This window comes from Schistocerca gregaria, chromosome 7, assembly GCF_023897955.1.
Source record: "Schistocerca gregaria isolate iqSchGreg1 chromosome 7, iqSchGreg1.2, whole genome shotgun sequence".
In the NCBI taxonomy this organism is placed as follows: domain Eukaryota; kingdom Metazoa; phylum Arthropoda; class Insecta; order Orthoptera; family Acrididae; genus Schistocerca; species Schistocerca gregaria.
Window position 1 is genome coordinate 72850239 of NC_064926.1, and position 27504 is coordinate 72877742.

Here is a 27504-nt window from a genome sequence, read left to right on the forward strand (position 1 = left end):
CGTGCAGGAAGTCAAGCACTAACTCGTTATTTCTTCAATTGACTGATTTTTTATTTTTCATTTTGGAGGAAATGTGATAAAAGGAAAGATGCATTAGCGGTCACTGTAAAGCTTTATTACTTGATACTGTCTCAGATATTAAAATTCGTTTAAATTTTTAAGTAACCCTGTATTCTAAAAAGTATACCGTCCATAACTAAAATTGTGTTGTTCGGACTTTATAATTTACAAGGTTAATGGACCACGACCATAAAAAGCGAACGATTCACCATCAAGTGAGCCATATGATATAGTATTACTACCTCCTTGTCAAGTAAAGTTGTTTCCGCAGAGGTAAGCATCTTGAAATCCAGTGTTTCTATCGCTAGGGAAATTTCCATGAATGCATGGGTATCATATGGTCAATGTGTAGGTACATCTACGGGAAAAGACCTAATTTCTTACCCCGGTAGATTGGTAGCCTGCAGTACTGGTGTCATGTTACGTAACTGCGCAATACCGGCTTTTACGAAAACTGTAAATACTCAGTAACAAGTTATTTGTTCTACTTATGTTATTTCATGGTACGCCTGTTCGCAACCTTTTCTTTTACTCATACACAAGATTTCGGTTCTGTGATGGATGAGGCAGCAGTTCCACAGGGCACCATCTGAAAACTCCATGGAGGCGACTACGAGTAGCAGTACGCATCTGTAGGACTTCAACATATTCTGTGCCCTTTACATACTGATAATACTGCCAATTTTCTATTTATGAGACTGTCAGTTTTAGAAAATATTCTCTTCAAATTTTATTAGTAGTTTTCTTTATTCTTCCTTTTTACAGGAATTCATCACAATAAACTTAACGAACATATACGCCTCTGTAATTAAGCAATTGTAGATATTTGTTACTTCATTCGCATTTTTTTTTCACGGACAGTCCATCGCCACGTTTAGTTAGCCTACAGATCCTGGGTTCTGTGGCACACATGGACGACTGGAATTAAAAGTTGAAATGCTGGGACTATGTTAGCTCGTTCCCAAAGGAGTATTTTGTAGTTCAGCGTGCTGCTTTATCACATTACGTGGAAAATTAATCCTAACGGTAGGGAAACAGATAGTCGCGTCATACGCCCGACGCGTAATTGGATACCTCGATTACCTTTTCGCCTTTTTGAATGTTTCGTTATTGTTTCAATATATGAGTTCCGAAGTACCATTTGATTTCTTAACTTAATCACGTACGCCTGGAGCACTTCAGAAGCATATCGTTTTAAAACGTCCTGAAATTGAATCACCTATTTGTGCTGAGACAGCCGTGTTTTAAAGCGTGCTGTGAGGGTTTGAAATGCAATATGCAGTCAGAAAAAGCGCCACAAAGAGAGAACACTGTGCCGCATGCCATAAAATCTTCCCCCCTACACGCGTGTTCCTCGTGCACACTTCACTGTCTCAACTTTAGACGTATTTTATGTGCACCCATTTGTCTTTATCTGCCACAACTTCGCACGGGTAGTACTAAGACCTACGGTCAGACGACTTATCTCTCACAGTGGTAATACATTATACAAGCATCGAAAGAAATATCCGACATTTAGCTGCAGGAGGGCACTGAGCGAACTCAGAGGAGACAGACGAATATTTCCACATTCCGCTAGGTGAATACCGGGCTGGTCCCCACGTTCAGTCTCAGTTACATGTCTCGCAGACATTTGCATCACGTTTGCACTCTTCCATGGCTTACACTAGACACAGACAGCTGTGGTACACTAATTCCATCCTGGGGGGAGGTGGTCGGGGTGTTGGCGGGAAGGGCATCCGGCCACGCTCTGCAAATAACACTGCCGAATCAGTAGTAACTAGGTAGAACCCACATTGCCGTGGGAATAAGGTCTTAAGCGAAAGAAAAAGAAGAATTTAGAAGCCATGTTAGTTACTTTCAAAGATAGGATGTCATTAAATTGTGATCAAACAAACAATAATGGCTTAGATTTTCAAAGAACTATTCCAACATTTTTCGAATGTACACTATGTGGATCAACAGTATCCGGATACCTGGCTGAAAATGACATAGAACTTCGTGGCGTCCTCCATCGGTAATGCTGGAATTCAGTGTGGTGTTGGCCCACCCTTAGCCTTTATGACAGCTGCCACTCTCGCAGGCATACGTTCAACCAGTTGCTGGTAGGTTTCTTGGGGAATGGCAGCCCATTCTTCACGGAGTGCTGGACTGAGGAGAGGTATCGATGTGGGTCAGTGAGACCTGGCACTAAGTCGGCGTTCCAAAACATCCCAAAGATGTTCTATAGGATTCAGGTCAGGACTCTGTGCAGGTCAGTCCATCACAGGAATGTTGTTGTAGTGTAACCACTCTGCCACAGGCCGTGAATTATGAACAGGTGGTAGATCGTGTTGAAAGATGCAGCCACCATCCCCGAATTGCTCTTCAACAGTGGGAAGGAAGACGGTGCTTAAAACATCATTGTAGGTCTGTGCTGTGATAGTGCCAAGCAAAACAACAAGGGGTGCAAGCCACCCATGAAAAACACAACCACTTAACTCCACCTCCTAAGAATTTTACTCTTGGCACTGCACACGCCAGCAGATGACATTCAGCGGGCTTTCGCTATACCCACACCCTGTCATCGCATCGCCACTTTGTGTAGCGTGATTCGTCACTCTACACAACGTTTTTTTCACCGTTGGATCGTCCAATGTTTACGCACCTTACGCCAAGCGAGGCGTCGTTTGGCATTTACCGGCGTGATGTGTGGCGTATGAGCAGCCGCTCGACCATGAAATCCATGTCACCTCCCGCCTGTGCAGTGGATCCTGATGCAGTTTGGAATTCCTGTGTGATGGTCTGGGTAGATGTCTGTCTATTACACATTACTGCCCTCTTCAACTGTCGGCGGTCTCTGTCAGTCAACAGACGAGGTCGGCCTATAAGCTTTTGTGCTGTACTTGTCCCTTCACGTTTCATTTCACTATCACATCGGAAACAGTGCACCTAGGGATCTTTAGGTGTGTGGAAATCTCGCGTACAGACGTATGACACAAGTGACACCCTATTACCTGACCACGTTCGAAGTCCGTCAGTTCCGCGGAGCGCCCTATTGTGCTCTCTCACGATGTCTAATGACTACTGAGATCGCTGATATGGAATACCTGGCAGTGGGTGGCAGCACAATGCACCTAATATGAAAAACGTATGTTTTGGGGGGTTTCCGGATATTTTCGATCACATAGTGTATGTTGGATTGGATCGGAGGATGATCAGTATAGACAGTAACGGCAAACCTGATTTCAATCAAATCTCTCCAAGATAGTTTCACTTATTGTCAGGAGATGGAGAGGCATCATGTGGAACATTATGCACCACCATATTCAAAGAGTTGTAAAGGCCTAGCGTGGATGACCTCTATGGTGGCAAGGTTGAGGCAGCAGTTGTTGTCGGAATGATGTCTGATGGCTGCTCAAGGAAACATTATTAGTCTGGCCAGTGTAATGGCGCTGATGCAACGGCCAGTGGTCCATTGACGACAGCTGCTGGGCAGAAATGATGACGCTCATTGTCGGCGGCAGCACGTGTACCGTCTGGACACGGCTCTGCAGCTCAAAGCAGGACTCGCCAGAAAGTGCGATAAACCGCTGTGATTTTTTGTGGGGGAAGACAGCCCTCAGTCCATACTTGCTAGCAGAGGCGTACAGCGCCAGTATGCCCATATGCCCACCCAGGCATGGGTGTTTAGGCGGCTGCAGTGCCAATGTCTTGATCAGCTGCCATCCAGGGCTGAAGACGCTGTGGCTGGAGAGCCCGGCAACAGCCCACCTGCTAGAAGACGTTAGGTCCACAGTGGTGGACTTAGAACCAGCAGTAAGCCCGCCGCTGGTGGCTATGCGGCCACAGGCGCCAGTCACACCTCTCCTTATAGATGGTGCTGGCAAAGGGAGACCTCTTTGACTAAAAATGACAGGTATTTATGCTGGTTCAGTGCGTACTTGTTTTGCCGAAGTACCGCTTCCAACAACGAACACAGAAATACGCCCTTAGTTTGCAGGTGTGTTAAACTGGTCTGCCGATGCCGCAGTCGCCTTGTATCGACGTTATTGAGTTGCTGGTTCTCACACGGCCTGCTGTATGGAACTCAGCCATTGGCGTTGCTGCATCTAAAGTAAATGTGATTAGATCGGCTCTATGCTCGCCTGTTTCCGTGGCCTTTAGCAACAGCCTTGACCTTATCGCTATTTTACTCAGTAGCGGCGAAAGATAGCGGTGGCACACGCCTCCCCTCCGTGGTAGATCCGGTCTCTGGATTTTAGCTCAAGTAATCCTGCAAATACTCAATATACACTCTAACAGTGTGCAGTACATTTTTCTTAGGATTAATCAGTTTAAATCACAAGGTTCATTAACTGTGAAATCAACCTATGGGCTTTTCATTTTTATGCTTGACAATTAAATTCCTTGAGCGACCACTTACAAACTAACAGACTAAAGTTACCAAGCTATTCACTCTCATTTATCACCCCTTAAAAACTTTAACAATAGTCTGGCGTAATAAATAATCAGAAGAATTATACAGAACAGAATGCAGCTGCCAACCCTGAGTTCACGCAACCATTGGCAAATCTTTAATGTACCGTAAATCGTTTACTTTTCTCGTTAACCATCACACAAAAAATCGTTTCACTCTCGTTCGTCATCACTTCATAGCTTTAACAATAATTTGGCGTAGTAAATGACCAGAAGGATTACATAGAACAGAATACAGCTGCCAATCCTGAGTCCACACAACCACTGGCAAATCTTTAATCTACCGTAAATCATTTACTTCCCAAAAAAACTCTCACGGGCACTACGTCATTAATCTCGTCGGTGCATTACAGCATAAGAAAAGAACCTTCGACGTCACTCATCGAACATGTTTATCATTGAAAACATATTTTTATCACTGACCACAAAAACGTTCACATAAAATAACGAATCCTCCAATACCATCGCTAGAAATATAGAACAAACTGAAAATAATAGTGCAAAATTCGTTTACCTCTTAAAATATGTGCTTAACAAATCACCTTTAACGGTTCATGGTGAGCCTCCGTTGATCTCTTACACTCAGCATCTCCTTCCGTTTATCCAGTGGTTTCTTATCCCGCTTTTTTCGGTACTGGGATGATATACGATTGTTGTTATGTTACTACTGTGCTCTGAAGTCAGTGACAGTCTTAGGCATTGTTTTCTTGCTTATGCAGCGAGTGCGTATTTGCTGATGCAACATAATCTTGTACAACGCACCCGGCCATCAAAAGATTCTCAGATAACGTATTAAGTTGTCGGTACATAGGCAGCGATAAATTATAAACAATGTTTGATTTTCGGTTGACTTATCTCTAACTGAATAATATTACGAGTACTAAGCCACCTAACGAAGTAAATTACCAAGTAACACATTAATCCTTCTCTTTCCGTCTCCCTACTGCAAGCTATAGACATCAGGTTTCTCCTTATTACTCACCAGTACATCAAATTTCTTGGGCAATTAAATGATAAGTTTGCTTTACTAACACATTCAGAAGCCACAAGACTATAAATACATCGCTTACTAGAGAAACGATCCTGCTAATAGCCAGTTCTTAAAGCGTACAAAGCCGCTAAGCAGTAAATAACAAGCTACATATTATTTATGTATTTTTACTCACGATGTAGGTAACGTAAAAGTTCTCCAGTTCCTCAGTTACTAATCGCGTCGATACTCAAAGATATATTTTACAGCTAAGCCATCGATATTTCCGTAACCTCTGTCTTTACTTTTCTCTTTGTTTCTAATTAATTTACGTAAATTTCACTTTTCTTTACAAGACACAATTTTTATACTGATTACTGTTACGAGTTGCTAGTAATAACATAGTAACTTCTTTTTATTAATGATATAAGTAAAATGTGTAATGAAATTATTTCGTCATAACTGACATTTTTCAAGCAAAGGTTATTTAACAATCGATAACTACTAGTACCTTTTCTTTACTAAAATGTTATTTCTTTAGGTTTTATTGTTTTTCAGTTTTCGTTATTCTTTCTTCTTCTTCTCTTATGTTTCTTTCAAATTATACTCTATTTCTTTTCTTCTCTTGGGGACTTCAATTAATTTTAAAGTTACATTTAGTTCCAATCAAAATGCGTAGTTTCCAAATTTATTTTTTTATAACATAAGCTTTATTGATCCCTTTATTTCAGCAGCACAACGACGATACGAGTGAACGAGAGCCAGCAAAAGCTAACACCACATGAAACGATAGTAATCTTTAAAAAATAGAAAATGAAAAGCTTTCGTGCCACAATCACTTTTCTCTTTAACTTGTGTAACGCAAACAAAATTTAGACTCTTCAGCTGTTGGCTCTTCGCGGACACCCTATCATGCCCTATATCAACTGGCAACTCATCACTTAAAGTTAGCAGTAATAGTGGTTTTGTCAGGCATTTACTTGAATAGTTTCCATTTTGTACAGTTGGCCTATTACTGGGAAAATCTTAACAATTATTGGACAACTTCCACTGTACCACCACAACTCGAGAATTCCTCTATCATAAATATTAATGCCTGGCCCTAAACTAATTCAATAAATTTGAGTCCTTGTTCAATAAGGATCCTAAATCCATGTATCCATAGCTACGGCAATCACACTACTACCCCAATGCGTACAAATACAGCCAATGAAATCATGGTCACTCACCTTCTGAGTGTGCTAATCACCGACAAACATCCAAATATCACGAACTCCGTAATTCCTCGAGGTGCACAAACAGGATTCGTAGTTAATATGCACACTGCACAGAACCAGTCATTATGACCACTGATTGTAGAACAACCTAAGCACTAGAATGAGATTTTCACTCTGCAACGGAGTGTGCGCTGATATGAAACTTCCTGGCAGATTAAAACTGTGTGCCCGACCAAGACTCGAACTCGGGACCTTTGCCTATCGCGGACAGGTGCTCTACCATCTGAGCTACCGAAGCACGACTCACGCCCGGTGCTCACAGCTTTACTGCTGCCAGTACCTCGTCTCCTACCTTCCAAACTTTACAGAAGCTCTTCAAGGTTCGCAGAAGAGCTCCTGTAAAGTTTGGAAAGTAGGAGACGAGGTACTGGCAGAAGTAAAGCTGTGAGTACCGGGTGTGAGTCGTGCTTCGGTAGCTCAGATGGTGCCGGCACGGTAGCTCAGCGTGTTCGGTCAGAGAGCCGGTTGGCCTCTGTAATAGAAAAACTGAGTGGAAGGATCAACCACCGAACTTGAACAGGATGTCTTGCGACGTCCGCAACGACCAAACACAACGATCAATAACGAACAAAATAAAAAAAAGATGGTAGAGCACTTGCCCGCGAAGATCCCGAGTTCGAGTCTCGGTCGGGCACACAGTTTTAATCTGCCAGGAAGTTTCATATCAGCGCACACTCCGCTGCAGAGTGAAAATCTCATTCTGGAAACATCCCCCAGGCTGTGGCTAAGCCATGTCTCCGCAATATACTTTCTTTCAGGAGTGCTACCTGTAGAAGAGCTTCTGTAAAGTTTGGAAGGTAGGAGACGAGGTACTGGCAGAATTAAAGCTGTGAGTACTGGGCGTGAGCCGTGCTTCGGTAGCTCAGATGCTAGAGCACTTCCTCGCGAAAGGCAAAGGTCCCGAGTTCGAGTCTCGGTCGGGCACACGGTTTTAATCTGCCAGGAAGTTTCAACCTAAGCACTAATTGTCAATGTCTTGTCTAGGTATAACATTTACTGCAAATCGTAGTGAACGGGCACACAGTTTTAATCTGCCAGGAAGTTTCAACCTAAGCACTAATTGTCAATGTCTTGTCTAGGTATAACATTTACTGCAAATCGTAGTGAACCATCAGTCAGTTCTTGCAGCCTGTGAAACCTACGATCACCTACAGAGATTTTCCGCTAATCATGAATTAATAACAACGATCCGAATTCAATGCACCGTACCAATGGTGGTCACTATTGATCTTCGAAATACCAAAATCCTCCAAATACAACCTTAAACTTTTTCAGAAACTATCCTTCAGCATATACCCAATCGAGCAGTTGAAGTGCGACCATCGATACAACTTACCAGTTAGTCTTCTTTGCCATAACTTCACTGACCTGTACATGACTTAATACTCAACAGAACTGCTTAAGATACGGTACTTTACTGACTACTAACTCCATGTTAAAACCATCTACGAACCATTCAGCAAACAAATCACTTGTAAATCAAATTTCCTGGTTAGTTAAATCATAAGAATGCGTTACTAAAACATTCAAAATCCACAAAAGAGACATACATTACTGACGTGTAATGTAAGCGGTACCGGTACAGCATAATACGGAGGACGAGATCTATGTTAAAGAGTCTACGAGACCATCTGAATGAATGAAACTGTTACTAACTGTTGGAAAACATGCACTGGATCTGAGGAAAATATTCCTAAATGTGAAGTCTGGAGTATAGTGTTGTGCAGCAATGTGTCATTGAGAGCTGAAAAGAAAAATATTGTGAAATGTGGCTATGGAGAAGAAAGCTTAACAAGAAGTGGACTGACAGACTCGAGAATGAAGAAGTAACGAAGAAAATAGGGGAAGGAAGAAGATCGTCAGAAGTGATCAAGAAGAGAAAAAAAATCTTGGTTGCAGTAATTGTCTGCAGCGAAGAATTATAGAGGGAAACGTGGAAAGATTGAGAGCAAGAAGTAGAAAGAGAATTGGAGTGATGGACGACGACAGTGGAAGAGAACGAGCATACAAACAGATGAAGGAAGATGTTCAGAACAGGAGATGGTGGACAGCCTCCAGCTGAAACTTATCATATGACAGTTACACTAAATAAGAATAATCAGCAAAAGGGAATAGTTTCTAAAAATACGCAGTAAAGGCCGGCCGTTGTGGCAGAGCGGTTCTAGGCGCTTCAGTCTGGAACCGCGCGACCGCTACGGTCACAGGTTCGAATCCTGCCTCGTGCATGGATGAGTGTGATGTCTTTAGGTTAGTTAGGTTTAAGTAGTTGTAAGTTGTAGGGGACCGATGACCTCAGATGTTAAGTCCCATAGTGCTCAAAGCCATTTGAACGTGCAGTTAAACTTTGATTAAGCAGCCTGTGTCTGTCTTTGAAATATGACATGAGACTGCAAACCAGACTTACAGAAATACATGGAGTATACATGACGGTTCAAGATTCCTTCGCCTCTAAACTGATACTGTTATTACTCAGCTTAGCCGCGAGTCCGTAGAGGGTGGTATACGTGACGAACAGCATATCCGGTCAGCATTTCCACCCGGAATTGGCGAGCGTTAAGTCAGACCTTCCTCGATCCGCCTTGGTGGGCCGTGTCGTCGGACTTCCTCCTACCTGTGTGCGGTGCAGCTCTCGTAAATGTCGTCCCGTGCAGATTCTTCACTGGCGCATTGGATGTGTCTGTCGGTGGAAGCCAACTATCTCAAATTGCTGTCGATCAACTTTGGGGTATCTATTTACTCGAAATTAACATTCAGAATGCCGTAATATCGCTTTTATTCCTATTAGATCAATAATGAACACTCATGTCACAAACTACTCGTAACCGAGAGACAGGAAGAGCTCTTAACGCCGACTGCCGAGTTTCGTGCGCAGTCCGCATCTCTTACTAGTTTCGTCAAATTCGTGGATTTCCGATCAAGTTCCTACTTACTAAGATGTGCATTTGTTAATGAACGGGTGTGAATTTTAACGAGTCACAATTATGATAAATAGTTTTCAACATCCAGAGACTCCTCCTAGTATTCGTGTTATCATAAATGACTTTAATTATTAAAAATAAATAAACAAAATCAGTGGTTTTGGCGCGAAGATGGCGGTACTTCCCGTCATGTATAATTCCCAGGCTGGCGCTTCTTGATACGGTCCAGCGCCCAGCCCCACCCCAGTGCGCGCGACATACGGTCGCTTCGTCACCTAGCCAGCCAGCGTGGGAAATGCTCTCCGACTCATGGCCGGCTACGGACTACAGCTCTTGCTAACTATCGTGAATACATCAATAAGAGACAGTAATTTAATGCTGTTGTTGTGGTCTTCAGTCCTGAGACGTTTAATGCAGCTCTCGATGGTAATCTATCTTGTGCAAGCTCCTTCATCTGCCAGTACCTACTGCAACCTACACGCTTCTGAATCTGCTTAGTGCATTCATCTCTTGGTCTCCCTCTACAATTTTTACCCTCCACGTTGCCCTCCAATGCTAAATTTGTGATCCCTTGATGCCTCAGGACATGTCCTACCAACCGGTCCCTTCTTCTTGTCAAGTTGTGCCACAAACTCCTCTTCTCCCCAATTCTACTCAATACCTCCTCATTAGTTGCGTGATCTACCCACCTAATCTTCAACATTCTTCTGTAGCACCACGTTTCGGAAGCTTCTATTCACTTCTTGTCCAAACTATTTATCGTCCATGTTTCACTTCCATGCATGGCTACACATCACTCAAATACTTTCAGAAACGACTTCCTGACACTTAAATCTATACTCGATGTTAACAAATTTTCCTTCTTCAGAAACGCTTTCCTTGCCATTGTCAGTCTACATTTTATATGTACTCTACTTCGACCACCATCAGTTATTTTGCTCCCCAAAGAGCAAAACTCCTTTACTACTTTAAGTGTCTCATTTCCTAACCTAATTCCCTCAGCATCATCCGACTTAATTCGACTACATTCCATTATCCTCGTTTTACTTTTGTTGATGTTCATCTTATATCCTCCTTTCAAGTCATTGTCCACTCCGTTCAACTGCTCTTCCAAGTCCTTTGCTGTCTCTGACAGAATAACAATGTCATCGGCGAACCTCAAAGTTTTTATTTCTTCTCCCTGGATTTTAATACCTACTCCAAATTTTACTTTTGTTTCCTTTACTACTTGCTCAATATACAGATTGAATAACATCGGGGAGAGGCTACAACCCTGTCTCACTCCCTTCCCAACCACAGCTTCCCTTTCATGCCCATAGACTGTTATAACTGCCATCTGGTTTCTGTACAAATTGTAAATAGCCTTTCGCTCCCTGTATTTTACTCCTGCCACCTTTAGAATTTGAAAGAGAGTATTCCAGTCAACATTTCAAAAGCTTTCACTAAGTCTACAAATGCTAGAAACGTAGGTTTGCCTTTCCTTAATCTAGCTTCTAAGATAAGTCGTAGGGTCGGTATTGCCTCACGTGTTCCAATATTTCTACGAAATCCAAACTGATCTTCCCCGAGATCGGCTTCTACTAGTTTTTCCGTTCGTCTGAAAATACTTCGTGTTAGTATTTTGCAGCTGTGGCTTATTATACTGATTGTTCGGTGATTTCATCTGTCAACACCTGCTTTCTTTGGGATTGGAATTATTATATTCTTCTTGAAGTCTGAGGGTATTTAGCCTGTCTCGTCCATCCTGCTCACCAGATGGTAGAGTTTTGTCAGGACTGGCTCTGCCAAGGCCGTCAGTAGTTCTAATGGAATGTTGTCTACCCCCGGGGCCTTGTTTCGACTCAGGTCTTTCATTGCTCTGTCAAACGCTTGACGCAGTATCGTATCTCCCATTTCATCTTCATCTACATCCTCTTCCATTTCCAGAATATTGTCCTCAAATACATCTCCCTTGTATAAACATTCTATATACTTTCTGCTTTCCCTTCTTCGCTTAGAATTGGGTTTCCATCTGAGCTCTTGATATTCATACAAGTGGTTCTCTTTTCTCCAAATGTCTCTTTAATTTTCGTGTAGGCAGTATCTATCTTACCCCTAGTGAGATAAGCCTCTACATCCTTACATTTGTCCTCTAGCCATCCCTCCTTAGCCATTTCGCACTTCATGTCGATCTCATTTCTGAGACGTTTGTATTCCTTTTTGCCTGCTTCATTTACTGCATTTTTATGTTTTCTCCTTTCATCAGTTAAATTCAATATTTCTTCTGTTATTCAAGCATTTCTACTAGCCCTCGTCTTTTTACCTACTTGATCCTCTACTGCCTTCACTACTTCATCCCTCAGAGCTGCCCATTCTTCTTCTACTGTATTTCTTTCCCCCATTTGTGACAATTCTTCCCTTATGCTCTCCCTGAAACTGTGTACAACCTCTGGTTTAATCAGTTCGTCCAGGTCCCATCTCCTTAAATTCCCACCTTTCTGCAGTTTCTTCAGTTTTCATCTACAGTTCATAACCAATAGGTTGTGGTCAGAGTCCACATCTGCCCCTGGAAATGTGTTACAATTTAATACCTGGTTCCTAAATGTCTATCTTGCCATTGTATAATCTATCTGATACCTTTTAGTATCTCCAGGGTTCTTCCAAGTGTACAACCTCCTTTCATTTAATTTATTAAAACTGGTAAAAAGGTAAGAGGCACCTTGCAACGTACAGGATGTCTGGTAAGCCCTGGGGGGGGGGGGAGGGAGGAGGAGTGTGTGGAGAGGAGAGAGGGGGACGGACGACAGCCGGTGATCTAGTGACCGGGAGGCGGGGGCGTGGGGCTGGCGGCGAGTGGCAGCGGGCGAGGGGCGGGATGGCCTGTGCGTGCGCAGAGCGGGCCACGCGCGCCTGCCTTGCCCGAGTCCCAGCCGGCTGCGCACGCACTCACGCACTGCCGGCTGCCGTGCGCCCGGTCAGGTGCCGCTGCCGCACGCACTGCTGACCCACTCGCGCTCCTAAAGCCGACTGCATCTCCCACCGTCGGCACTGGCACGTTAAATGAAAGGTGAAACACGTTTATTCAGTAATGAAAATGTCACTGTGGTGGAATTCAATTGACTATAACAATATGTCATTCTTCTTCATATTTCCTCGTTGGCTCTCTCTGTGTCTGTGTTATACAGGGTGACACTTAAGTCCGTTAACATTTGCAAATGTTCTAATCCACGGAATAATGTACACGACTGGACATTAAAATTGCTACACCACGTGCTACAGACGCGAAATTTAGCCGACAGGAAGAAGATGCTGTAATATGCAATGATTAGCTTTTCAGAGCATTCACACAAGGTTGGCGCCGGTGCCGACACCTACAACGTGCTGACATGAGGAAAGTTTCCAACCGATTTCTCACACACAAACGGCAATTGACCGGCGTTGCCTGGTGAAACGTTGTTGTGATGCCTCGTGTAAGGAGGAGAAAAGCGTACCATCACGTTTCCGACTTTGATAAACATCGGATTGAAGCCTATCGCGATGGCGGTTTATCGTATCGCGACATTGATGGTCGCGTTGGTCGAGATCCAATGACTGTTAGCACAATATGGAATCGGTGGGTTCAGAAGGGTAATACGGAACGCCGTGCTAGATCCCAACGGCCTCGTATCACTAGCAGTCCAGATGAAGCATCTTATCCGCATGGCTGTAACGGATCGTGCAGCCACGTCTCGATCTCTGAGTCAACAGATGGGGCGTTTGCAAGACAACAACTATCTCCACGAACAGTTCGACGAAGTTTGCAGCAGCATCGAGTATCAGCTTGGAGATCATGGCTGCGGTTACCCTTGACGCTGCATCACGGACAGGAGCGCCTGCGATGGTGTACTCAACGACGAACCTGGATGCACGAATGGCAAAACATTTTTTTTCGGATGAATCCAGGTTCTGTTTACAGCATCATGATGGTCGCATCCGAGTTTGGCGAGATCGTGATGAACGCACATTGGAAGCATGTGTTCGTCATCGCCGTACTGGTGTATCACCCGGCGTGATGGTATGGGGTACCTTTGCTCTCGTGGCACCTCTCTTTCGCATTGACGGTGCTTTGAACAGTGTACGTTACATTTCAGATGTGTTACGACCCGTGGCTCTACCCTTCATTCGATCCCTGCGAAACCCTACATTTCAGCAGGATAAAGCACTACCGCATGTTGCAGGCCTTTCTGGATACAGAAAATGTTCGACTGCTGCCCTGGCCAGCACATTCTCCAGATCTCTCACCAACTGAAAACATCTAGTCAATGGTGGCCGAGCAACTGGCTCGTCACAATACGCCAGTCACTACTCTTGATGAACTGTGGCATCGTGTTGAAGCTGCATGGGCAGCTGTACCTGTACACGCCATCCAAGCTCTGTTTGACTCAATGCTCAGGCGTATCAAGGCCGTTATTACGGCCAGAGGTGGTTGTTTGGGTACTGATTTCTCAGGATGTATGCACCCAAATTGCGCGAAAATGTAATCACATGTCAGTTCTAGTATAATATATTTGTCCAATAAATACCCGTTTATCATCTGCATTTGTTATTGGTGTGGCCAATAGTGTAGGTAGAATGGTAGAAATTGACTCACTTGCCTGAAATGACATGAGTCTCATTGAAACCAAAAACAAGTACAAAACCGGCCAATACGTGCCGTTGGTCAGCAACACATTTTGTTATGTATATACCCCTACTATTACGTTTGCATACTTTCGTGGTAATCCTATAACGCTACTTCATTATGACTGGGCACTGAACGTAGAGACATACCGTATGGAAGCCGAAAGTGCGAATTAACCTGTTAATTTGTGACACTTGGGGATACTGTGCATTATTACAAAAGCCTTTTTTTGTTACGTTACCTTGATAAGTTGTAATTCATTTTTATTAGTACATTACTTACTAAATAGCGTTTTTTCTTTCGTTTATTGAACCCACAAGACATACATTACAAATAAATCAGCGCATTACGGACAGCAGTCTGACAATGTTCAGATAATTTTTCGACTTCTCGTCTATTGACAATATGATAGTAACACTTCGTCTCGTTACACGTTGTGTTAACGGACAGTAAAGCAGTCCAGCCCAGCAGGAGATACTGTGGTCTCCAGAGTTTATACGGATGGTGCGGCTAGCTGTCGAAAAAGAGAAAAAACTTAAAAACACCCCAACGAGCATTTTTTTTCATTTTTTCATTTTCTATGACTCTGATTATAGGTGGTGCGGACATAGAAATAATGTTTATGGATCCTGCCAACAAACGACATCCTTAAATAACAGAAGGAAGGCTGGCAAATACTTTGAGTAAAGACTTCCTAACATTCAAATTTAGCTTTGATATTAGTATGTTTATCTTTTGAGAAAAGTTGTTCTCGTTGTTGCTAGTCTACATTTTATATTCATTTTGCTTCTGGCACCATCAGGTATTTTGCTGCCTACGTAGCAAAACTCTCTTTGCATCATCTGAGGTAATTCGGCTATAGTTTATAGCCCTTCTATTTACATCTGCACATCAAAAGAACGATAAGTGTCATGTAGACGTAATGTCTACTCCACGGTCACTCAGGAAGCTTTGCCAGCTCATGCGGACAGCGTCTGCTGCACGAGCTTTTCAATTTACGGTGCACTTCAGACCGAAAGAAAGTAATAAGAGCCGCATTACTGAGCGTGGGCGTGGTTGACGCAGCAGTGCCCTGCAGCTGGTACAGTTGCCTCCCAGTTTACTACCAGATTGCCCCAAAGGGCGTTGTTAGTACAAAAATATCGGCATACTCGTAATGGGAAATACTGTCGACGTGAGTTCGACAAAATACCTGACTACGTTAGGTGCTATTCAGTTACTGACTAATCGTAATTGCACCTTTCTCCTTGATGACATACTGAATGTATTCCGCACTTCTCTCACCTTCATTTGCCTCGTTAATTTCGGAAAGCTTTTGTCTGTCTGGCAGTCAGAACCTAATGCAGAAAACCCTTCTTTGTTGTATACCATTAAGTTGCTAATTGCTCAATATAGCGATTTGAAAATACAAGATATCTGAAATTTGTAGAGCACAGTGTCTCACGCTAGACTGGATGTCCGGATCTGATCTTGCACAATTTCAGCTAGGAAAACGTATTCTTCATGCCATTAGCGAAGTCAAGACTTTGTAACGCAGTAAGCATTGTGTGGTAACTCTGTTGTCATAACTGTGATTTGCGGATGTGGGGATGATTGATCTTGCTAAATTCACCTGGCTTTTCCTTCTCACCTCGATGAAATATAATTCCCAATGAGTTAATAAAGTAAAGTTTTTTGGTTCCAGAAATGTCGTTTCGTGCGTAACCTACACCTAGTCTCATTAGCCGGCCAGTGTGGCCGAGAGGTTCTAGGCGCTTCAGTCTGGAACCGCGCCACCACTCCGGGCGCTGGTTCGAATCCCGCCTCGGGCAAGGATGTGTCTGATGTCCTTAGGTTAGTTAGGCTTAAGTTCATGTAAGTTCTAGGGGACTGATGACATCAGATGTTAAGTCCCATAGTGCTCAGATCCATTTGAGCCTACTCTTATCCTTCATGTTGCGAGCTATCTACTTTAGCTACGATTATGGAAATAGAGCACTCATCATATAATGGTTCAAATGGCTCTGAGCACTATGGGACTTAACATCTATGGTCATCAGTCCCCTAGAACTTAGAACTACTTAAACCTATCTAACCTAAGGACATCATACAACACCCAATCATCACGAGGCAGAGAAAATCCCTGACCCCGCCGGGAATCGAACCCGGGAACACTCATCATATAAAAACAGCTCATCTGCCTCCGTTGCTATCGAGCGTGAAATTCAAATCGTAGACTTTTTAGTGGAGCGTCAATCATCCAGACGAAAGGCGCTGTCACAATTTAGGCAACGAGCGGTTTCGAACGGGATACTTCGTATTGAGACGATGTGTTGTTTATCGCCAGATCACTGGCGCAGACGTAGCATAGCACTTCACACAGAAGACAAGACATCCTCCAGGGACTGCGGCAGCTTACAATGTTGCCAGATTGTACAGACAGCCCGATTTTGGTAATTATCAGCGTGGCCAGTTTATTTGTTCCACGTCGCAATCGGTGCGGACTTAAGACTGTACGATGGCCGGCCGCCGGAAACGTTTTATTTCAAAGAGTTCACATAGGGAGCCCAGAAAGTGTTACACGTGTCGTCCCACTCTGGGACCACTGGGTAGCAGGAGTAGCGCATCGCCATATGAGAGCAAATCCTCCGTGTTACCTGTCGACGGTTCTGCTGCAGTACAGAATAAAAAACGGTGCATCAGAGGGAGGAAATGAAATCGTGCAGCAATTTGACTCGTACTCCGAAGTAAACGGGGCAGTGCGGTACTTGTAGCAAAACTTTTAAATTGCACACCGATTCGCTGTCAAATTCTCTCCGTCTATGGACCAAGTGCAGTGTCGCTTCCAGCCGTCGTGCAGGGGTGCCAACAATTTGACCGAGGGCACGTAGACGTGGGTGACTCTGTCCGGGAAATCCGTACCTTGAACCACCCAGTTTCCATCTTTTCGACAAGTTGAAAAAACATCTTGTGTCTGTGTGGCGGTCGGGGGGGGGGGAGGACAAATAAATTTTTGAGCAATGAATATGTTCACATAGTGGTTCTCGCATGTCTCAATAATCAAAAGGCGTATTTCTGTCGTTGAGAAACTGAACGAACGGTAGAAAGTTCCGCTTGTTGTTCGCAGGGAATTGGCGACTATGTTGAAAACATAGTGTCATGGATCTGTGTCACTTTGAACTGTAAGCGTATGTCACTTTTAAGAAAAAAACTTTTATAATTGGTGTTGCTAAATTCTAGGGAGAAAATATCATATTATTATGATCGTCAGTGGACAGCCGTGTCCAGCGCCTACGGAACCAGATGGTAGAGCACATTGCGAGACAGTTGTTAGATGTTCCTGCAACCGTGTAGCACGCACAAAATTCTGGATGCAACGTCAGAAAGCGCTGTCATCATGCTGTATGACGGTCACGATGTATCACGGAAGCTCTCCTGAATTTAATTCGGGAGATGAAGCGCTGGAAAAGTAGTTGAAAGACGAGTTCTTCTACACGACTTCTCATATTTTCGGCCTTTTAGGCCGTCGCGTCAAGGTACCATCCTACCGAAGGGAGACAGTTGATATTCTTGAGTATACAGAACCTTTGTGTGCTTTTACAATCACATCAGCAAAGAGTACCTTCCACAAGTAGGAATTTGAGGATTCAAGAAAAAAATGAGCAGATCAAACAGCTGCCGACACCAGCGTGTGTTTCTGTGTGATTGTCGCAGTCCTATTTTTCTTTCGCATAACCGGATCTTCTGAATAAACAACGCTGAGAAACTGCGATGTAAATTAAGCTTTCCGCCATCAAAACATTGTATAGTTTCCTACCTCAGCAACTATGGAAAATGTTGATCACGTTATTATTCTATATGTCAATCTAGAGCAGCGGTTCTCAAAGTTTTCGATGACGAAATACAAAATTTGTAAGGAGCCGTAAAATAAGCAAAAAAAAGATATATGATAGACTACGGAATTCTACAACAATATTCAAAACAACACACAATGACACAGCGCACAAAATAACAATGTATTGATGACGCAGCAGATTGATAAAATCGTTTCCATTTTTTATGGTTGACCAACTGTTTAATATCAGGCGTGACAGAAGAGAACGTAAGACGCATGTCAGGTTCGGTATCCAGACTCTTACGGTATTCTGACACCGTAGCTACATACGCCGAAAATCTCATTTCATTTCAGTATATTGTTGCTAACGGCAAAAGAACAGTCAGAACCTGTGTGGTAAGTTACCAACCCTGCACCAAATATCAAGTGATATTGTTTTACACAATGATTCTATGCTTGAAACTGATGTCATTTCTAAAAAAAGATTCTTAGATTTTCATTTCTAAAAAAGATTCTTAGATTGCGTTTCACATTTCCGGCTTCTGCAAATTCTGAACAAAAGGATTCTGAGCCCATGAATTCGATTTCAGTTTGGTATGCCGCTCTTCAGGAAAATATATGTGAAAACAGCGCGCGTATCATGGAGACACTGAGCCAGTTCTTCAAATATTTCATTTATTAAATCCACTGGGTCACCAGTGAACACATTCATTGATAAAAATCTTCCTAGTTTTCTCTTGGAACACAAACAATACAAAAATCTAATTTTGAAGGAGATTATTTTATTATTATTATTCAAAGCTGTTGTCCGTTTCCTTACAAACAAAGATTAAATTCATTAATTTTTCGAAATATATCTCCCAAAAATTCTAGCCTGAACAACCAAGATACATCGCTCAAACGCTCTTTTAATTTAAAAGAAATGGCACTCACAGGAGGTTGTAATTTAGCTCTTAGCTTGAGTAATTTTGTTAAGGTCTTATCATAGGATAACCATATAACCTCGGTGTGGAGCAGCCCATAATCTTCACACAGTATTGAAAACAATCAGCGCTGAAGACAGTGTGATTTGACGTAATTGATGATTTTCACTGCTTCATCCAGAACCAGTTTTAGATTTGGTGGCATCTTTATCGCGAGTGCTTAACTATGCAGAATACAATGGCTGGAACTACAGTTCGGCACTTTACTTTATATTGTATAAAACGTATATTTGATTATCAGCTGCTTTTTTATTTACAACCCAAATATCGGTTCCACTCACGGATCATCTTCACGTGTTTGTTATTGCGGTCTTCAGTCTTGAGACTGGTTTGATGCAGCTCTCCATGCTACTCTATCCTGTGCAAGCTTCTTCATCTCTCAGTACCTTCAGCAACCTACATCCTTCTGAATCTGCTTAGTGCACTCATCTCTCGGTCTCCCTCTAAGATTTTTACCCTCCACGCTGCCTTCCAATGCTAAATTTGTGATCCCTTGATGCCTCAGAATATGTCCTATCAACCGAACCCTTCTTCTAGTCAAGTTGTGCCACAAACTCCTCTTCTCCCCAATTCTGTTCAATACCTCCTCATTAGTTATGTGATCCTACCCATCTAATCTTCAGCATTCTTCTGTAACACCACATTTCGAAAGCTTTTATTGTCGTCTTGTCCAAACTATTTATCGGCCATGTTTCACTTCCATACATGGCTACACTCCAGACAAATACTTTCAGAAACGACTTCCTGACACTTAAATCTATACTCGATGTTAACAAATTTCTCTTCTTCAGAAACGCTTTCCTTGCCATTGCCAGTCTACATTTTATATCCTCTCTACTTCGACCATCATCAGTTATTTTGCTCCCCAAAGAGCAAAATTCCTTTACAACTTTAAGTGTCTCATTTCCTAATCTAATTCCCACAGCATCACCCAACTTAATTCGACTACATTCCATTATCCTTGTTTTGCTTTTGTTGGTGTTCATCTTATACCCTCCTTTCGGGACACTGTCCATTCCGTTCAACTGCTCTTCCAAGTCCTTTGCTGTCTCTGACAGAATTACAAGGTCATCGGCGAACCTCAAAGTTTTTATTTCTTCTCCGTGGATTTTAATGCCTACTCCGAACTTTTCTTTTGTTTCCTATACTGCTTGCTCAATATACAGACTGAATAGCATCGGGGAGAGGCTACAACCCTGTCTCACTCCCTTTCCAACAACTGCTTCCCTTTCATGTCCCTCGATCCTTATAACTGCCATCTGCTTTCTGTACAAATTGTAAATAGCCTTTCGCTCCCGCCACCTTTAGAATTTGAAAGAGAGTATTCCAGTCAACATTGTCAAAAGCTTTCTCTAAGTCTACAAATGCTAGAAACGTAGGTTTGCCTTTCCTTAATCTTTCTTCTAAGATAAGTCGTAGACTCAGTATTGCCTCACGTGTTCCAACATTTCTACGGAATCCAAACTGATCTTTCCCGAGGTCGATAAACCAGTTTTTCCATTTGTCTGTAAAGAATTCGCGTTAGTATTTTGCAGCAGTGACTTATTAAACTAATAGTTCCGTAATTTTCACATCTATCAATACCTTCTTTGTTTGGGATTGGAATTATTATATTCTTCTTGAAGTCTGCGGGTATTTCGCCTGTCTCATACATCTTACACACCAGATGGTAGAGTTTTATCAGGGCTGGCTCTCCTAAGGCCGTCAATAGTTGTAATTGGATGTTGTCTACTCCTACAGCCTTGTTTCGAGTCAGGTCTTTCAGTACTCTATCAAATTCTCCACGGAGTATCGTATCTCCCATTTCATCTTCATCTACATCCTCTTCCATTTCCATAATATTGTCCTCAAGTATATAGCCCTCTATATACTCGTTCCACCTTTCTGCTTTCCCTACTTTGCTTAGAACTGGGTTTCCATCTGAGCTCTTGGTATTTATACAAGTGGTTCTCTTTTCTCCAAAGGTCTCTTTAATTTTCCTGTTGGCAGTATCTATCTCACCTCTAGTCAGATAAGCCTCTATATCCTTAAATTTGTCCTCTAGCCATCTCTGCTTAGCCATTTTGCACTTGCTGTCGGTCTCATTTTTGAGAAGTCTGTATTCCTTTTTGCATGCTTCATTTACTGCATTTTTATATTTACTGCATTTTTATCAATAAAATTCAATATTTCTACTAGCCCTTGTCTTTTTACCTACTTGATCCTCTGCTGCCTTCACTACTTGATCTTCACGTATTAGGGTTGAAACAGTTTAAGACACAACACATCTGTCATTACTTAAATAATGATCACGTCTCATGTGTAGAGCAAGCGTACACAGAGCTCTGTTTTTGGGGGAGGGGCGGACAGTTTAGGGTGTATAACCACTTCCCATTCCATTCAGTCGGACTAAGCCACAGCAACGCGTGGCCATGTACAGTTAGCCGTAGATAAATAAAACAAACTATGCTTCACAGGAGTAGTTTTCTTTTTAATGAATACGTTCCGATCTTTCAGAAAAGCTTGTTTTCTTCTGGAAACTTTATAATGTGTGAGCTTATAGTTTGCTCTACGATCCTGCAACAGGCGGACGTCGGCAATATTTGGGTGTTATTGTGTACATTATGTCTACTGCACTATTTTTCAGCCACACGAGACTATTCCGCGTGCACGTAGTAAGAAAGTTACAGCGACGAGGTGTTCGCACCGGTGTGCCACTGCTGCTGGGCCCCTGTTGCGGCGCCTGCTCTGAGTTCTTTTACTTTTCTGACGCGTGTCTCTTCCGCCTGTCCGCAGCGTGCTACTCTTACGAAGAGGCAGACGCGTGCGCGGCACTCAACGGCACCTACTTCCGGCAGCGGTGCTACAACGCCAGCGAGGCAGCCGCCGCCAACATATCCGGGCTGGCGGAGCGCGCCAACCGCCGCCCTCCCGCCGAGGAATACTTCACGTGAGTACCGGCCGCAGCTGCGTCGCAGAACACACTTCTGACCGGCTCACCGCCGTCAAGTCGCAAGAAGGGCAGCTCGGTCGCGCTCTAGCCGTTAAGCCGTCGGCACACGGACCGTGCATCCGAACGTTGAGCGTGCCGAGTTCCTGACGTCACAGCATGGAATAGCACGCTCGGGAGTCTTTCCGAACGTGCAGAGCAATATCTGGCATGTCAGATGTGCTGAGCGTGCGTGTGAGCGTTGACCAATGAGATGGCACTACGCCACATACGTCACAGGCACGCCGTCTTCTGTCAGTACACAGTTGTGAGGTGCCATTTTGGCATTCATTTCAAGCCTATATGTATATACGCCGTTCCGAGCACCAGAAAATTGAGAATCTCTGCCAAACCCGTTGTTAACTGTGTGATTCGTTCCTATAAAATTATGATAAACATCATATTTGTGGGAAAAGAATTACTGTAACTTGCGTATAATGAGAGTAGGCAATTTGAAGCCAGCGACTTACTGAACATCCACCCAAAATGCATTGTTCTTGGTACAATTTGTTATAATTAAGTTTCAGTTAGTAACATTTCTACGAATAAGGCTTTTAGCAAGCGGTAAGATACTATGATAAGATACGATTTGCTTGATACTGGTTTAGCGTAATTAATAGCGTCACTGTCCTCCAATCAGTTATTTTGTTGGGGCGGTGGTTCGCGTCCTGACACAACCAATTTTTTTTCCTAACATTCGCGTTTTTATTAGGTTCTGATATTTCATTATTAATTTAATATAAGTATATACTATAATATTTGATGTTATGTAAATACAAGTTCACATTTTTTTTGAGGGGTGACTTGGTTCGATTGGCTTAATCTAAAGGAGAGCTTGCGCTACTTGCATAAAGATATTTTGCTCCTTCTTCTTTTACGCTTCGTAATTCACATGTTGCAAAGATTCTGCTGCTGGGTAGGAACAGTGATCAAGTAAGAGTGGCCTTAGGGTTTTACTAAAATGTGGGAATGATGAAATAATGTTTATCTTACGCGGAGAAGTATTCCAAATTTGTAACGCACTGTTTGTAATGGAACTTTTATAAGCCTGTGTCCTTATTGATTGGACATGTACGATGGAAGAAATGTGCTTTTTAATAGAGCTAACGTGGGAATTTTACGCACCCGTTGAATAAACAGTGTGATTTACGAACTACAAACATCCCTCAACTGTCTCTGGATTGCGTAGCTATCGCGTATACTACGTTGGGGCCCACGTACCGTGTGCACAAGTTCCATCGTTCCTGAGCCTTCAGCAGCACGTTGAACTTGGCACGCTCAACGTTAACGTTCGACAGCACGGCCCGTGTGCCGACGGCTTTAGGCCGGTATCACACTATTGTATTTCTTTGGTGTGGCACTATAAAGAGGTATTACACTGTCATCATATTTTTCGTCAAAGTTCAAATGACTCACAACAACAGCTTATTACGCGCAGCAGTTGCGTCTATCACAATTGCACTGTGTGCACATTTGGAAAAGAAGTGGGCGAAAAAAAGAAACGTACGTGGGTGAAGCCGTGCGTTTTACGACGAGACGATAAAAGCATTAACAAAACCTGTTGGGTGAGCTTCAAGGGGCGGACGTGAAGTCGGACTTAAATTGCTTAATAATGGATGAGCATACATTCCAGTATTTGCTCAGTGAAGTGTCTCGTCATATCACAAAGCTCAACACTCACGTAAGAACTGCCATATCTGTAGAATACAGGTTCACAGTAACTTGCTACAGTTTCTTGCTGCAGGAGGGAGTTACTCTAGCGTACAGTACAGCACTCGAATACCGTAGTGCACATTAACTAAAATAATACCTGAAACGTGTGAAGCAATTTTAAAGCACTAAAGGACCAATATCTGAAAGGAAATAAATGTTCACTGCACTTTACGCGCAATAAATCTATTTTTATTGTAGATCAAAGTAATAATTACATTTTGTGTCCCACAACTAAAAAATTAATACAAATGTATGAAGTTGATGAGGCGCTTTACAATGTGAGGTATCCTGAATACAAAAAAAGATTAAGAAGACTGGAGATCTCAAAATATATGAAATAAGTATGTACGTTTGCTTTCTCGTGAGATTAACATGAGCGGAGGCCATTAATTTTCTTTTTTATGTCGTCAGCCGTCCACCCGGGCCGTTATGTCAAGGTTAATGACCTCCGCAATTTTTTTGGAGCTCTCTAGTCTTCTTATTCTTTTTTTTTGTACTCGGGGTGCCTCAAGTTGTAAAGCGCTGATCAGCTTCATACGTTTCTAATAATTTTGTAGTTGACAGCACACACGAATTAAGCTTCGCAGCAATGTTTACAAATACACTACTGGTGACAGAACGCTGCACCGATGCTAGTGCTCCAAGTGGTAACATTTCACATTACAGTGAACAGAAGACAAGCGACTTCTATGATCAAATCTACACATAGGCTGTAGGTTTGATCATTTTTATTTGACAAAGTTCCCTATGACACGATCAATTTTTTTTGACATAAATATTTGACAAATCAACTGTGACAAAGAAATATGATAATATAATACCCGCCTCAGATGTCTCTGCGGTCACGGTCTCGTGATCCTACACGGGGATGGCCATTCTAACAGACAGCGCCAGCTCCTTACATCTTCGAGAGACGCATTCATTGCAAATTTTGGAAGCTATTACTACTTTTTCTTACTTTCTTAGTGAGAACTTGTCAGTTTCATTCTAGCGAATTACTTGAGGGGGGAAACAGTTTCCCTTTCTAGTGAATTCGTGTATGCTTACGTTTAACCGATTGTGTCTATCGAATTCGATGATCTAGAATGCACAGACGAAGAAATTGAAATTGAAAGTGAACTGAACCAGCACTAGGAATTATTAAGTCTACAACTTTGCTTCCGCCGTTTTACTGTAGATGACAGTAGCAGCAGGTGATGGTGCAGTTGGTAGATTGTAACTATCATGCAATGAGTTTCCACATATCTAAACATAACGCCATCAAAATATTAATTGACTTGTGACTTTATCATAAAGTTGTTCGTATTCTCGATTGAATATGTCACTTTGCTAATCATTTGCGGGAAGTTTTCATTTACTGATTTAACATACAGAATTATATGGCTCACAAACTCCTGGGTGAGACCTGTGGCCGGCCGCTGTGGCCGAGCGGTTCGAGGCGCTTCAGTCTGGAACCGAGCGACCGCTACAGTCGCAGGTTCGAATCCTGCCTCGGGCATGTGTGTGATGTCCTTAAGGTTAGTTAGGTTTAAGTAGTTCTAAGTTCTAGGAGACTGCAGACCTCAGATGTTAAGTCCAATAGTGCTCAGAGCCATTTGAACCATTTTGAGGCACCTGTTAGTGAAACAATGTTCGCAGCATGGTTTCAACGCTTCAAAACAATTATTTTGACGTCCTAGGCTAGTATGACGGTTGAAGAGAGAAAGTTATCAAAGGTACTGAAACTGACAAACACAATCACAGGAAATCGTTATCGAAAGCAGTTGAAGCGTTTGAGCCGAGCACTGAAAGAAAAAGGCCCACAATATAGCGATAGACATGAAAAGGTGATTTTACACCATGACAGTGCTTCATCCAACGTGGCAGAACCCGTCAAAACTGCTTGGAAACGTTGAAATGGTAAGTCCTATCTCGCCCGTCGTGTTCCCTAAACATTGCTCCCTCTGACTACCACGCTTTTCTGTCAGTACCACACGGCCTAGCTGGCAAGCACTTCCGGGCATATGAACAAGCGGCAAATTCCATCTGTTCACGGATCTCCTCAAAAGACGCAATTTCGCGGGCTACCCGAAAGATGGGAGAAAGTAATGCCAGCGACGGCCAATACTATGAATCGTGAATTTTTAGTAACTTTTTCATAATAAAGCCTCGAACTTCGAGAAAAAACGCCTGAAGCAAACCTATAGATCTAATATTTCTGCAGGGCATTACGCATAAGTAGTGAACACGAACCTCGCTACTTAGTAGTTTTAGAAACCTCCGACGGCATAGTCAAATTTAAAAAGAAATGGGGCCTTCAATTACCGCAGGGAACATCGTGTCAAAGCATCTAGAAGAAATGCACAATCCTATCAATGTCAACGACCACATAAGCAAAAAAGTGCAAAAACGCACCCACCTGTCCTCACTGCAAGCAACGGCACCCCCGCAAATAATGCCCCACCTACGTGCAATACCTGCGACCAATCTCATCTAAATACTCTCACAAGTACAAATCCAAATCCCCTCCCAAAATACTGAACACGCCGTCTCTTTATGCACTGTTGATATACCGCTACAAATAAACAACTCCCTCCGTCCTTCACCTACCGCTGAAAACATTATCCTTTTCGTAACCTTACTGCTTCAAAATATCAGATTTTGAAAGAGTCCTCATCGTACAGCAAATAACACCTACTACCCACACCATCTTCCATCACAGTACATACATCACAGTATTATGTGCGTTCCAACAACACTGGCAACTGGTGCGAGGTGATGCCAGCTAGACGCCGAATGTATGGATATATGTGTGTCTGGGTTTTTAGAGAGAATGGCTGCACTCTCCGCCAAATAAGGAAGGCCATGCACAGCTATAATAACAAGATGCAACGCGCTAAGGCCATTGATAAGATTATAAATCAGCTGCGTTTCTTACGCATGCCGGGAATGTCTCTTCTAAAAATTTTTTTAGGAAAAGTAAAATAGAGTTTGAACTCCGTCCACCAGCGAAGAGCTTGGCCCTGGTTAGATCCGTTAAAGACGACTTACAACAGAAAAATGCGGGCGTTTACAAATATTCCCTGTGGATGTGTTGGATGTGTGCATATACAGCTCAGACGAAGCGAACTGTCCAGGAGCGTCGTACAGAACACGAAATATAGACCCGTTTTCGGCGACAGTTAAAAACCAGCAGTAGCAGAACACTGTGTTTCCACCGGACACTCAATGGAATACAACAGAACAAAAATTTTACTCCAGTTTCCCGTTTCTACATCAGCGGAAATACGCCTCGTCGATAATATTATAAATAGTGATAACGGGTTTCAAGTGGATAAAAATCTGAATCCTATAATTAAAATTATCCAGTCACAGCGGATTCGACGGGGTCATCCCATACTTAACGGTTAGATCATCTCTCGCTGCCACCACTGAGGGGAGCGCACGCAACTCGGCTGTATGTCGCATCTCATCACCTGACGCATGCGCCGAAAGACGTCAGGACATTTCGCATGCGCGAGATTCGGCATAAATACAGTAAATGCACCTGTGCTCTTCAGTAGTTGTCTACTCACCTGAAGACGGCCGGACTTCTTTGGGCCGAAATATCGTGGCAGAATGTAGACGGGGCCTGGCTGTACACCCGAAAGTTGTTAGAACAAGCAACTGTGTTTGGAGCGGTGCCTTGAGTAGGAAGCATAGACTGCTGACGCACAGCGCCGCAT

General features: G+C 43.0%; 1 protein-coding gene across 1 annotated transcript in view; it reads left to right on the forward strand.

Annotated features, from left to right (window-relative positions):
- LOC126282289 (mucin-5AC-like) overlaps positions 1–27504 on the forward strand; it is a 758596-nt gene that overhangs the window by 534760 nt on the left and 196332 nt on the right. The window contains exon 5 of the mRNA XM_049981941.1: positions 21895–22048. Coding sequence (XP_049837898.1) covers positions 21895–22048 — 154 coding nt within the window. The remainder of the gene's footprint in view (positions 1–21894; positions 22049–27504) is intronic.